At 44.0% G+C, this 14984-nt stretch overlaps 1 protein-coding gene across 4 annotated transcripts in view; it reads right to left on the reverse strand.

Annotated features, from left to right (window-relative positions):
* Positions 1-14984, reverse strand: part of ccdc85cb (coiled-coil domain containing 85C, b) — a 45868-nt gene that overhangs the window by 10526 nt on the left and 20358 nt on the right. For 2 of the 4 annotated variants that reach the window (XM_075459533.1, XM_075459532.1), the window contains exons 2-3: positions 4209-4288; positions 1963-2004 (exon numbers count right to left, since the gene is read on the reverse strand). In XM_075459533.1, the coding sequence (XP_075315648.1) occupies positions 1963-2004; positions 4209-4288 (122 nt within the window). The remainder of the gene's footprint in view (positions 1-1962; positions 2005-4208; positions 4289-14984) is intronic. The other 2 variants (XM_075459535.1, XM_075459534.1) reach the window with 1 other exon arrangement.

Below are 14984 nucleotides of genomic sequence, written 5' to 3' on the forward strand. Positions count from 1 at the left end.
GTTTGGAGGGTCAACATTCCTGCAGTAAGAAGCTATTGTTTCCTTTTTAGCTCCACACGTTTCTCTGGGCCACTTTCATAATCCAGGAAGTTAGGCAATAGGTCCACTGAGGCAAGGAACCCATTGTACCAATTCCACCTGCTATTATTCATACATTAAAAGGGAAATCGCATAAGAGCTAAATCACATAGTACACCGCTGCAATGTTCATTTGAACCTCCCTGTTTTTACTGGAGTGCCCCTTCAAAGAAATACACTATGTAAGAGACACGACCATGAAATAATCATTTTGACTTCAAACATTTCCTCATTCTTCACTTACACTTACACTCACACTCAGAAGCCACTTGTCAGCCATGCATAATAGATACCTGGATATACCTGTGTTGCCCCCTGTATGTTAAATTATTCAGCCCACCAGACGTCTCAACAAGCCAGAACAAGCATGTGTCATTTCCGCACCAAAGCACGAAGTGGCATTCATTCACCTGAGGTATCCCGTACCAAACACTGTGCAGTGGAGCTCCAAGGACGGGAAGAAAAAAAAAGGGTTTTCTAGCCGAGAAAGGCCACATATACAAAGCAGGGGTCACCTGTGTTAATTCATTAGCATAGCATGCTAGCAGCTCACATAAAGGCCTGGACACAGAAGCAACAACTCTACAAGAAAATGCAATCCGGCTTGTTCTTATCAAACTGGTACCGTGAGTCAATCCTGTGGTAACATTTGAGAGAAACTATGAAGCATGTATAAAGGATAAGTACCGAGAATGCTGGTTAAGTTACGCGTTCAAATCAGTAAATCCTAGATCTGGTTGTGCTGGGCAGTTGGGAGTAAAGTCCAAAGGTTACAAAGTCCACCCGAACAGCACCCCTAAATCTTGTGGATCAATTTTTATTTGTTTCATTAAATAAATTCAATTTGATTAAAAACCACTGCATTGTTATGTGAGACATTATGGTTTTATTTGGGGGTCATGTTGGGTTACATCTCAATCGGACGCAGTGACTTCCTAAGAACTGAATTAAGAACTATCCTTTTCCAGGAGTTGACCTCAGCTTCACCTCCTGTATGAAAGTCTTAAAATAAATGTATCAAACTATTTAGAAAAAACTATAATACACCAATTACAAAGGTGGAGTTTGTAATTGGACTAAACAAGCCTGGCTTTTTCCAGTTTTTATGCCATGCTAAAGTAATTTCAAGAGGCCGATGGCTTTAACTTGTATATTATTCACAGATTCTACAGCCGAAGCCGTCTTTTCCATTTAAAGCCACGTTTCCAGGCAATGCACCTGAAAACTTTTAGTCCCAGGAGCTAAAAGACTTCTTAAGAATTTTGGTCGTCTGTATTTCCAATGAAGTCAAAAGACTCACCAAGATCTAACAAATTAGCCTGGTTATAACCGAAAGGGCGAGTGTTGTTTACACATGTTTAAATAACCTCGATACACTTCTCACAGCATTGTGCTGAGGTGTGGTTGCTTTTAGTTGTGCTTTGACATGTAACCCACTGGGAGCCAGAAAATCCAAAGACAACATGTTAGTCGTCTGATTCACTGCTTTGCTTCGTGACTCATCATTATCTTGATGAGAAGAGGTATAAATAATATGTTAATGCAACCACTGGACCAGCTTCTTTTCAGTAAAGTGCAAACTACGTGACTGTAAAGGCATCGGCTTTTGCATATCGACATTTGGATATGTTTAAACATCATTCTAGCGCTGATCTGTCTGAAAAAGGGCACCACAACTTTAAGACTATACCACTGGAATTCACTCAAAACAAGTGGCATTAAATCGTACAACTGTTGCTTTTATTGTGTCCATCCTCTGTAAGAAAAAGCGCCAAGCTCAAAGCTGTGAAAAGTCCCACCACCATCCAGTTAAAAGAGTGAAAAGAGCCTCAAACATCTGGTCAGCAGCAAAAAGCCAACAGACGTGTCATTTCGGAAAGTTACCTTTTTCGTCTGTATTTGCGATAAGCTATAGCGGCTATAAGCCTAAGGAGAGAAAAACATAACGGTGGAAAAGTTCATTATTCGCTCATTAAAGCCATTAGGAGCTGCACCAGAAGCAGCTGGTGTTCTTCTGTTCTACAAAAAAAAAAAAAAACTTTCAATGAAACCTCTCATCACGGCAAAGGTCGGGTCATGGTGAATCGTCTTTCTCTGGTCACAACTATGCAGACCTAAAGTCTAAACCTTCGCCACCTCACTGTAAACAGGGACGATGAGTCATTTCCAAAAAAAGCAGTCAGGGGGAATAGAAAAAATCCCAAAAACATCCTCTTTCAATTAAAATGTTTTATGTATCAGGACAATAAATAATCTGATCCATACCAGGTCAGAAATTATGGTAAATAACAAATTCAGACGGACAAAAACACATGACATATTACAATGTGTTCATATTTATTTAGCAAAAACTAAGTACACACCATGATTCAATCGATGGCAGACCAGCACTTAGCAACAACAATTTGACAACCCATATGGGGTTCTATCACATCGTTGTAGAGGAATGTTTTTTTGGCCCATTCTCTTTTATAATGTTGCTTCGGTTCATTGAGGTTTGCAGGCATTCATTCATTCACAGCTCTCTTATGGTCCTGCCAGAGCACTCCAATCAGGTCGAGATCTGGACTTGATTCTTCTTCTTTTTCTTGTTGCTGGGGGGCTTGGAACCATTGTCCAGCTGCATGACCCAAAGCGAGCCCAAATCATCAGCCCACCACCACCACTGTTGCCACTGTTGGTATGAGGCGTTTGCGCTGATATTTTGGGTCTGGTTTTCTCCAAACACGATGCTGTACATCATGGGTATTATATTATCTCCATTTTGGTCTCTAAAGTCCAAAGGACGTTGCTCCGGAAGTCTTGTGGGTGGTTCAGATGCAACTTTGCGAAACCTCACAGCAGCTGTGCTGCCACGTTCTCTTCAGAGAGCAGAGGCATCAACAAGAAGGACAAGCGTGACAACCATCATGGATATTTTCCCCACTTGTGAATAGTCTTTCAAAATGAAAACACCTCTGCTTTTAATGGAGGTGCTCACACTCGCTGATGATCAATGAATCAAGTGCATTTGATTAGCAGCAGCTGGTTGCTACTCACCTGCTTAAAGGGAGCAGTGAGGATGGGATGTAAAACGAAACAGCTTTTGCATTTTGCCTTGGTTTTTGTCAAAGGAGTAACGACGCACCCCCTTGTCGTGTCGTTGTTCATCTGGTGTTTCGAAGACCTGGTAAGGATCAGACGACTTTTTCTGATATAATGTTCCGATAAGTAAGACCTACGAGTTGGAAGAGGGTGTGCTCTTTTTTCACACGACTGCATCTCCTGACTCGTGAGACAATGCGCGGCACCTAATTGTAGCTTTTAAGAGCTAATTATAAAGGCTCATTTCACATCAGTGACGCCGGCCTACACTCTGCCTACACATGAATCTGCTGGGAGATAACTGGGAGTGGAAAACTTGGTTTAAAATAAGAATAAAACCTTTTGGGCTTTCACCTCATGCGACTGTCTGAAGTCTGAGTTGGATTGAAGTGAACTGGCTCGCATCGTAAAACCCAGTTGTTGCAGAAAGTAATTAACCACCTGACTTTCTGAAGTCCAAAGTTTGATCTACCTTGTATGACTAATTCGTGTATCGTAGTTTTAACTGTTCTCTCGTGTTGGTGGTGTATGAACACACACCTCTGCAGACTGACATGTGACCTCCTGGTGAACCACGTTATAATCCCACCCCCTGCCTCTCACACTCCCACCTCCACTCTCTCAGCCCTCCATCCTCCAAATTTGGGAGAAGTCATTGAGAGGTCGACTTTGGGGGAAAAAAAAAACTCTTTCACTCAGTCACTGTCACTTAAAGCTTCCCCCCCTCTTTTCAACTCTGTTCGCTCCCCCAGCTCGCCTCTGGGGCTAACATCACTGCTCGCTGCTGAAGATTACAGACTCCCTATGAATTAAACATGGAAAAACATTCTCCAACTAACAAGCAGCCTGTTGTGAAGGAACGGCACAACACCGAGGCATCAGGCGAACACTTTTTGTCATCACAGCTGCCGATCACATGTTTTGGTCGAGATGCACACGAGGAGTTTGGTGAAGTTGGGACGGGGGGGGGGGGGGGGGGGTAACAGTGCCACTCGCATGTCTGTATCTGACATAACAAGGGATCGTAAAACACGTATGGGTCTCACCTGTGAGAGGAGCTTATTGTTGTCGTCCTCCAGTATCCGGACTTTCGTCTCCAGCTGCCTGATGTAGTTGGAGGAGGGATCTGGAGAAGAGACGGAGGAGAAAAGAGGGGAGGAGAATTGATTAGCATTTCAAAGAACTCCGGCAGAGAGCAGGCAGGCAGAGCCAGCGAGGCAGAAGGACCACATAGGGCTCAAGAGGTTGCTGCGCAACGAGACCCCACAAAACTCGCTCTGAAAGAGCAGGAGGTTTTCCAAATAAGGACTTTGCGGTTAAGTCGGAAATTCAAAGAAAAAGCATTTTTATCGCCTAAAATAACTTTTGCAACCAGGAACTAAAACAGATTCATGAGCGTTCAGATCCTTGCAGTGACTGGAGCTGAAGCTGAAGCTGCAACTCACTATTACTTTCATTAAAATTAATCAAGCCACGATGTTACCCTAATGACATGTTGTCATCAAAAAACCTAATCACATCTCCATCGGATTTAATTTTGTGACTGAAGATTTACAATCATCCAAAATTTGCAAATCCTTGTTTTTGTTTTTTTTCCCATTTTGTTCATTTTTCTTGGACTATCAATTAATGAATGAAACGTTTAAGCCTTTTAAAAAAAAAAAGTAAAAACTGAGCTACTTCTGGTATCACTGTGCAGAGCAGGTTGCTGTGTGTTGTACAAAGTCCGTGTGCAAATTAAACTTCTTGTAGCCGGATGTCAAGGGTCAAACACTTAGCATTCCCACCCAGATCAGCAATGTGTTGGACCCCCCCCGCCCCCTTACATGAGGCTTTTTCTTCTGCTCAGTTTCCATTTCTCCTGCCGCTTGCTCCGCATCAGACATTTGTCCCATTTAAGATTTGGCAAAGAACACCTGACAAACAGTGCAACTTGGCGCCCGATTACTCAACATAGATCACAGCGAGAGTTGTTGATCCGATAAAGCAGCATTCCGTGCTAACCTGAATCAAATGTACCGAGTTCAAACCGGGGACAGGGGCTGCGTAAGGGAGTGGAGGCGCGGTTCGACTCAGTAGGTGGCACGGAGGCTGTTATCTAAAAAGGCGTGTTTAATTTACAGAGAGATAAAAGCTGAGGTACCGTACTCTGGAAACCAGGCAGGGGGGGAATCACTGCTGCATATGAAGCTTTTATTCTATTTTGCTTTCTGGGTGGAACAACAGAGAGGCCGAGACAGGAGACTCTAATGAGGAGCTGTAACAAAGCGGGTGGGGAAGGTTGCCGCTGAAAATAAAACAGACACACGAGAAGCTGCTGCTGTAGTCTTAAAAAAAAAAAATCCAATTTGTTCTCCTCAGTGAGGCAACGCTGACCTTACCTGATCCTGATGAGTTTAACCAGCCTTTATGATACCTGTAATGCACTTGACTAGCACTTTGCAACCAGGGGGCACTACTGTACAGAAAACAACCAACAAAACACACCGAATATATCTTTTAGTTTCAAATGCTGTGTACTAATGTGAAACAAGTGTCAGTAAATACGACTCTTCCAACATAGAGCAATGCCTCAGTGTATGATGGCTTAAAGTCTTATACCAGATTAAATAAAATATATTCCTTTTATTATTTTTATTTTTTTTGCTCCCTTAATAAATCCAGTATTACTTCACAAGCACAAAATGAATCCTGTGCCCAAAACCTCAGTGGCAGCAGCCCCAGCCAGGCCCATTTATGTCCAGCCTCTTGACTTTTTAGGAGAGCCTGTGCCGACAGCACTGGTTAGCCAACGGTTGGACGGCTACAGGAGGAGGTTAGAGTTGCCAGAGCTGGTAATCCTCTCTCCCTGCCTTGTGACCCTCTAATCTGCATTCATCTGCTGGCCTGACCTGCAGCCAAATCTCAAGCCGATTAGGATGAAGGTTCCTCAGCCTTTAGTCATCACCAGCACACTCAAACAACAAAGGAAGATGACTCCAAAAGAGGGAGAGAAGGGCCAGTGAATGTTCCCTGCTTTTTTTCTTTTTTTTTTCCCAGCAGCATGTTTATTTGGATTATTTATGGAGCTTAACACCTACGCCTACATACTCCTAAATTGAAATAAAGATATGCAATCAAAACTAAATGCTCCCAGCTTTTTCTTTGACTGGATAAACTGAGCATTGGCCTCGTTAGGAACTCTACAGCCACGATCAGCGTCCTCACAGACCACAGCACTATCTCTCCATTCCACTCCCCCCCTACAAGCCATTGATGAGTTACGGCATCATGCATGATTATGTGGATGGTGGCAAAGGTGTGCAGTTGTTAGCTCCGTCACTTCACAGCAAGCGGGCTCCGTGCTTCAAACCCTTTATGCGTGGGAGTCTTCATAATCTCCCCGCGCTTGGGTGGGATTCTTCCACATTCCAAAGATATGCGCGTTAGGTCAAGTGGTGATCCGAAACTGGTCGCACAGTAGTCGGTCAAATGTATGTGATGGAAGCTAGATATCATAGCCTTCACTTCATTAATAGCTAGATCTTCTTCTTCACTGGAAGTCAACTAAAGCTCCCTCCAGCTCTCAGTGGCTCAACGATACTGTCTTTTCTAAAGCTGGAGAAGATCAGATATTCAGTGAAAGGTAACTCTGACAAATTCTACAACAAGTGGCATCCTTTTTTAATTTTTTTTCCATTCTCTTCAAACTCTGCCCCCTGACTGATGGACCCCCACTCACTCTCTCCTTCTCTTTCCTCTCTTTTCCTTTTCTGTCTTTTGTCCTCCTTTTTATTTATACTGAGCAGCTTACACACACATGTACATATTACACTAATTATACGTATTCAATTGCTATACATATATGTCCTTAACTGTTAGTTAAGTAGCCCCCCACAATTGTGTATTGTTCTGGAATTGTTGTGAAAAAAAAAAAAACACTAGAGGAGGTAGACGGTATGCTTTTTTTTTTAACTCGTCAAGATGCACATTATTTTGACTGTATCAATATGTTTGCTCAAACTGACAGTGGTGATACAATGCTCAATGTAAATGTGACATTGATTTCTATTCCAATGTGCCTTACCTCCCAATAAAAATATTAAACCAAAAAAACGTATGTGATGGATCCTGAGCAGGTTTTTAGTGGGAGAGACCTTCGATTTTCTGTAAAGAACTTATGGTCCGCCCTTAAATATCTGCTGTGGGAACAGGGAACACACAACGTGCAAGAGAGAGTCCCAAACTCGTCCAATACACACACACGCACGGAGCTGCAGGGATCAATCAGCCCGCAGAATGCATGCGGCACCCGCTCCTTAACACCCGGCTCCAGAGAGTCATCCTGGCGGGAGAGAGGTCAAGCAATAAAACTGTTCCCTGCCACTCCCCCACCATTTGATCCCCTCCATCTTCCCGTCTCCACTTCACCGCTCCTCGACACAGCAGGAGGAAGAGCAACAGATAATACAGGGGTTGCATTGCCGAGCCAAAATAATTACCCTGCAAAACACAGCCCTGCTTCAGCTCCTTTATACACTAAAACTGCGAGGGATGCTGTTCTACGTTACGTTTAACTGCAATCTAAGGAGCTGAAAAAGGGAGTACAAGTTGGGAAGAAGTAGATTTCAAATACGTCCAACTTAGCAGTAAACGACATTAAGGAAGAAGGGAGAATCCCTGTTCTTACATCGCAGGCTATTTTTACCTCTGTGCTGGTGTTGTTTAAACACTGAACTGGGCTGAAGTATTCGTAAAAATGTGTGTGTGTGTTTTTTGTGTGAATACAAGACAAAAGGTGACGCAGACAGTGGCGCGAGTCCATCCGCCTCTCGGCACGTCACTCTGCATCGCATCAGTGCCACTGTGACCCACTTCCAGCAGCCTCTCCCTCCTTAACCCTGCCCTGCTCTCCATTTAGCCTCCACTTTGTGTTTTACTACATCCCCTTACTGTAACTCCTCCGTCCATCATTGCTCTTTTGTTCTCTTAAAAAGCAAAGCGCTTTGTTGGAGAGGCCTGCAGGACAACGCAGCTGCTCAGTGATGAGAAAAATATGAGAATTACTGGAGTTAAGCTGAATGAAAGGCAAGCTCAAAAACACTTGGGAGTGATCCCTTAAAAAGGTCCTGACCTCCATCAGCCCTCCATTGTTTTCCGCTGGGCTCCACAAACATCCCATCCCCATCCGTCTATAACAGCAAATCCTGCTTCTTCTGCATTTCACCACACTTAACCTCAGTTAAGTCCTTTTTTTTTGCTTATATCCGATATTTTTCAACAAATTTTTTTCAACTTCTGATGCAGATAAACAATCACCAAGCCTTGTCTGTAGTCAAACTGAGATATTATATCTACCCTTATTGTAACAGCCCAAAGTTGCAGGGTGACTTGGCAAAAAGAAAATCTAATTTACATTCATGCAATAACACCAATGACACACCGATGATACCTTGCAGCCCTGACCACAACACACTGCTTGTGCCCTTGCAAAAATTCATTGAATTAATTGCCTGATTTTACATTCATAGTTGGCAGCTTGAAGATTTTGTGCGTCACTGCAGTCAAAACTGGAAAGCATGCCGGCAGTCTCAAAAGGTGGTGTGGGGTATGGGTGTGGGCCACACTCTGTGGTGTTGGTCCTTTAACTTTGTCCTGCCAAAGATAAAGGATGTCACAGGGAAGAAGTGCGTTTATATTAAGCGTCAAATATAACCAACATTGTCCAGTGCAGCTATTTGAGCATTTCATCAATGCTTTTTTGTTGCTTATTTATTTCACATTTTCATCCACTTTCTGATTCAATCCGTTTTCCGTACCCTCCCTTCCAACTCAAAGGAGCTTTTAAGCCAATCGGCACACAACCTACAGTATTATCTACGGCTGTGCAATGTTGGACAAAAAGAGGGAAAGGTTAAAGCTACGGATGGATGTAGTGCAATTCCTTTTCAGTTGGAACCTCTGTCCAGAAAACAGGAGCACTTCATTTTGACACAGACAGAAGACCTGTAACCCGATGTTGCTCCGGAGGAAAATTATTTATAGGGAACATTTCCCTATGAGCGCACAGTTGAAGTTCAAGTCAAACCTCAATTCTAAGTACAGATGGAAGATCAGCCTCTTTCTGAAATCTGCAGTCTGCTTTCCAATCTCTACACCAAGTCTTTCTCACATTAAAGCTTTTGGGCATAAGCCCAGCATGGGACATTGGGTGGGAATGAGCTTATTGGAAGGTTGAGGTCTTTTAAAAAGCAAATTTAAGAGTCCAGACAGAGAGCACAGAGTCAGGTGTGCTCGTAAAGAGGAGATGCCAGAATTTGGGAAAAATTGGAAATGAATTTGATGCTGAAAGGAACGTTACTAAACCCTAAACCTGCCACCGCTCTGTCGACTCCATGGTCTTTTTGACATCAAAGCAATCTTTGGAAAATACTTTAGTTAAAAAAAGACCAGGCTTTGGAATCCCCTTATGTTTTCAAGTCAGATCCCAAGGCTGTTTAGAAGCCTGCGGTGCATTGAAATCACTCAGTTTTTATTATTCCTGGCTCGGCTCTGGCTTTCATCCCCCATTCACAGCTGTATCTCAGTGTTCGAGCACAGAGACATGGATATTCTCCAAGCGAGGTGTGGATGTGTGAGCGGCATGAATGAATGTGTATGTGCAGCATTTGTAAGGCAGGGAAGAGCATGTGGGTTTGCACGGGTGTCTGAGCTGACAGTGTGAGTTTGTGTGGGAGGGAAGGGAGAATGAGCAAGAGGGTTTGTGAGAGAAAGGGGATTTTTAAATCCATCTGTGATTACACCCCATGTGTGGATGCGTGTGCGAGGCGAGACGATGTTGGGTCAATTACCTCAAGATGTTGAAGAAAGAGCAAAAACAGTCCAAACGCTCCCCGTTCTTTCGTCTGAGCCAACGCCCAATTCTGACAACATGAAGTCAGACCTAAGCCGCCTACAGAACGTCCAGTTAAGAACAGACTGGACTCGTGCTGGGATGTAGAATTTAAATGAGGCCCACGTTAGAAACTGGAAGAGGAAGAAAAGAAGAAAGAGGGGAAAAGAAACAAAAGGAGTGAGGCGCCACCACCCCCAGTCAGACGTTGATGGCAGTCAAGTGAGCAGTAATCAGTCGAGAGAGAAGTCTGACTGGGCTGTGATAATAATTCATTTAGTTGCCGTTTGATAAAGCGATTATATTTGTGACTGTTCCAATAATTGCTTTATTTACACTCTGGCTGTCAAAGTCCTCTGAATTCCACTTCAACACGGCTAAGAATTCAACAGTACACAATCTGTTCTGTAATCTTATATTTGGAGAGTTTAGTTATCACAGCACACCCAGCCACGCTATCAGAAGCAAGTCAAGCATCAAACTGTGAGCACCTGAATGTTAAGTGACGGAATCCTTCTAGAAACCTAATGGTTTCAACCTATGGTTCCTAACCGTACTAGGGCCTTTTTACTGCGTCTTGTAATTGTTAACTTGCTTTTACGATCCAGACCAACTCTGCAGTGATGAATCTCCAGTTTGCATCGGTGCAACGTTGCATGGTGAGCAACATATGGATGAAAGTCATTCTTCCCAGGGGTGGGAATCTCTAAGCACCTGATGATTCGAAAACGATTATCGCTTCGTCTCGATCCCACATGGTACTTCTTTTTGTTCCCCTCGCCGTGTGAGCACTATGTACTGTCAAAGCAAAGTATTTGTGACAAAACACCATTGAATTACTTCCAATGGCTTCTAATGACAGAACAAAAACAAGAGATGTGGCCAGTCAACCGGAACTTGAGGCAGAACAAAATACCAGCCAACATCCTCCTGTTCTGTGCAAAATAATAACTCATTCATTGCACTTGTTTGAAGCACATGAGTCTTTATCTGCCAAGCATCTGAGATAGAATACGCAGCTACAGTCACATGTTCGAGCCACCCTACCTGCTTTCTTAAATTAATCCACACCGTCAGTTTAGGCAGGATCACTGTCTCAATAAAACATCTTCCAGATGGGTCATTGTGTCTCGGCTCCAAAGAGAGCAACAAAGCGCAACAGCTCTGCTTCCAAGACTTTATACAGATGCAAATCGTTGGCAGTAAAAGTTGCAATAATGTTTGCAATTTCCCACAACCGTTCCGAGCTGGAACGAGGCTTCGCTCGCTGGATAGTCCTCTGGTTGGCGGCAACTACCACTGGGTGTTTTTTCATGCTTCCCCGAGTGGAAACGTGCAATATGGTTTCTCATGTTTGTCCCGTTTCCAAAATATTTTAGTTCAGCTTTGTGGAAGCGTCAGACATCTGCCGCGTCCCTCTGGGTTTTTATATACTCACACTCGCGTCTCATCACGAATGCACTTATGAGCCTTTCATTTGGGGAATGCTGCGGTCCACATTCTAGAAAATGGAACAATCTATCATTCCATTAAAAAAAAAAAGAAGAAAAAAAAAAAGAGGGCTGCTCGTGCTCGCATTTGGGAAACTGCAACAATGTTTTTGCATCATAAAAGTGTTCCTTAAAAAGCTGTAACATGGGCTCCTTAATACTAAGAGCTACCTTGTTTCAAAATGACGACCGTGAAAATGGGAATCAGAAATGCACATTGTACCAACTGCTGCACCAAAAATATTACAAAAGCAACAGTGGGATGATGGCTAATGTTGGTGGCAACATATTTGCAATCCTGTATCTGCCTAAGGTTGATAAGTCATGACTGGAGAACAACCCCTTTTAGAGGAGAAAAACTTCAAATCAATACTTGGTATTGTGGCTGCGTTCACTGTATGTGCAAGTATGCATGCGTGCACTTAGCCAGTCAGTGCATGCCTCCTCTGCTTGGCTGCGCACTGATCGGTCAGGGCCAGGGCAAGGGGGGCCAGAGTGACAGAGAGGAACAAGTTAAGTGGGCACCCATGCTGCATTAATCACGGGGATGGCAGAACCTGGCAACCCAGGCACGTAAACCACAGGAACCCTGGAAGGGCTTCAAAGGCTCGTCTGGCTCATCAGCTGGCGGGGAGCTAACCCCATCTGACAAGACATGGCACCCACTCTGAGGAAGAGAGAGCGCCTCACCTCCTCACACACTCTCCGGTATGTGTGTGTGTGTGTACGTGAGCCAGGGCGTTCTGGGACAAACAAGGAATGCTTTTTCATGCGCATGAGAATATGAAAGTGTTGTCTTTACGCGCAACAACAGCCCCGCGTTGCTTTATGGTTGAAGGGACACAACCCACGACAAGTGTGAATGTAAAATGTGTCAAATGGGTTGGGGTTCCGAAAGGATGAATAAGGCTTTTCCATTCACCGGGTGAAATCTGCGGTTCAATGGCGTGTCGCTTGTCGACAGCAAAGCCAAACAGAACTTGCCATTAACCTGCGAGACCCGGGTGTGGTTTCAACTCCACAACACTGGAGGGGACTTTTGCCACGAGGAGTTTAGGATTCATAAATATTTCATACGCTTTGGTGTATCGCATGAATATCACCACCCTCCAAGCACCGTGTGGTCATGCAACGGAAAGCAGACGGTCGACTGGCTGCAAAGGCACCTTGGACCTCGACCACATACAGACACAGAGCATACAGAGCTCCCGGTTAAAGAGTAATACCTCGGCTGTGAACATGTTTCCCTGTCGGCTCCTTCCGCTTCATTGGCTAATATCATACTGTTCATTGCAGTTTGGGTGTTTCTTAATGCACAGCTCTCACACAATCCCACACACGGTCCCCATAACAGCATTACAGGAGGAGCTCATGACCAACTCAATCACTGTCGTCTGTCCAAAGGACCAAAGAATCCAGAAGTCTCGTGGTTTGTTAAGATGCAACTTCCCAAACCTAAGCTGTGCTGCCGTGTTCTTTTTAGAGAGGAGTCTTTCTCCTGACAACCCTTCAAAACAAGCCATACTTGCTCAGTCTTTTCCTTATTGTGCTGTCGTGAACTTTAGCATTTAACACGCTTAGCGAGGCCTGCGGAGTCTGAGATGCAGCTCTTGGGATTGTTGCAGTTTCTCTGAACATTGCACAGTGTGAACTTGCTGGGATGTCGACTCCTGATAAGAATAGCAACCGTCTCAAGTGTTTTTTTCCGCTTGTGAATAATACCCTCTCACAGTAGACTGACGGACTCCAGATAGTTTTGAAATCTTATACACCCTTCCCAGATTGATGGGCAGCGACACTTGCTTCTCTAAGAACACTCCTGAGGTCTTTCCTCCTTGGCATTGTGACAGTACACACCTGAATGTTGTAAACTAGCTGCTGAAATTTTTATAGAGGCGCTCCCATTTACTGATGATCAATCAATCGAGTTCATCTAATTAGCAGCTACTAAGGCGGTGTACTGTATTTCCACATGACTGCACGTGGCAGTTGGTACATTAAATATGTTCAGGTTGTGCACAGCCCTTTTGGCATCCGTACTCGAGGCAATTTTTTTTTTGCCGGCTTCTTTTTATTGCTCAGTTTCAGCATAGTTACGTCGTCAGTCACACTGCATCCTGTCAATCAGAGGTAGCAAATAGGGGCACACTAGGTCCCCGCTTTACGCAACCGGTCTGATCCGCGTTTCCACTCATATTACCCAGCATGAATCAATCTGACTAGGCAAAGAGAGGCTGACAGGGAATCATTACCCGCTTAATCCAATTACCCAAAATAATCTCATCATGTTAGGCGTGTAATCATGACGCCGCGGCCATTTCAGGCCGTGCACAGGTCAGGTGGGGCCCTTTAACGAATCATGGGTTGTTAACATCTGCCGAGTGGAAACCGAGGGGCCGATTTAAATGTCCAGATATCGATTGCTCTGTCAACATCGTTAGTGACAGAGAGAGAGAGCCCCGGTTCCATTTATAGATATTCCAGCTGACAGTTACACAGAGCCAGGTCTTGTTGCGATCACACATCCAAAGTGATGCGCCGTCTCCTCCGCTCGACATCATCACCCTCGCGGACTCTACCGACGTCTTTGCACGCCGGCGGGCCGCAGATAGGCATATGTGCAAAGTTCGTGCGAGTGTGTGCAGTGTATGGACATGAACTAAGAGCCCACGTGTTAATGTGCACATTTGGTTTAGAAATAAATTCCCTTACTGTTGATGGGGGGAGCATGCAGGGTGATGCAAGAATAAAAGTTCATGTAGGTGGTTTAGCGCTTCGAGTGCTTCAAGTACAAAACATTCATAAAGTGCTGCCACAGCTTGTTTCACATATGATCAGACCACTTGTGAGGCGACTGCCTCATGCCATTAATCTTTTGATTAGGCTAGAAGAAGGGCAATCAAGCAGTTGGTTTGGTTTAATCCCATGAAATCATAGCGCTGGGTTTATATTTAGTCCACACTCTTAATTACAGTCTGTGTGTGCATGTGTGTGTCACAGCAGCTCTATGAAAGACAAAACAGAGAGGATTAGTGACATTCGGAGGTGGATTAGCTTGGAACGTTGTGCCGCAACTTTTGAACCTGCCTTCGTACAGAGTATACTCTGTTATTTAAAAGATTATTCCTCTCGCTCTTCTTTCTGCTTTGACCAACCTGGTTTTTTTTTGTTTTTTTATTTAATTATTTATAACCCTCGACCAGATAATGCACAAGCTTTTAGGTAAAAACCTTTCATGTTCTATCAAATATTCTCCAAATCCAATAAACCCGAAAAAGATTCTCATCCTCTCAAACTCGGCGACACGCACAGCCTTTAACATTGAACATCACGAGTCGTAACTCTTGACTGATTCGGGAGATAGGACGTTACAGGACGTTATGTTCTTCTCAATCCTTTTCTGCTTGCATCCAAGAGGGAAGTGCATAAAATATGTAAAAAAGAAAAATTAACATGATGGA

Source organism: Odontesthes bonariensis, chromosome 24 (assembly GCF_027942865.1).
Source record: "Odontesthes bonariensis isolate fOdoBon6 chromosome 24, fOdoBon6.hap1, whole genome shotgun sequence".
Taxonomy (NCBI): Eukaryota; Metazoa; Chordata; class Actinopteri; order Atheriniformes; family Atherinopsidae; genus Odontesthes; species Odontesthes bonariensis.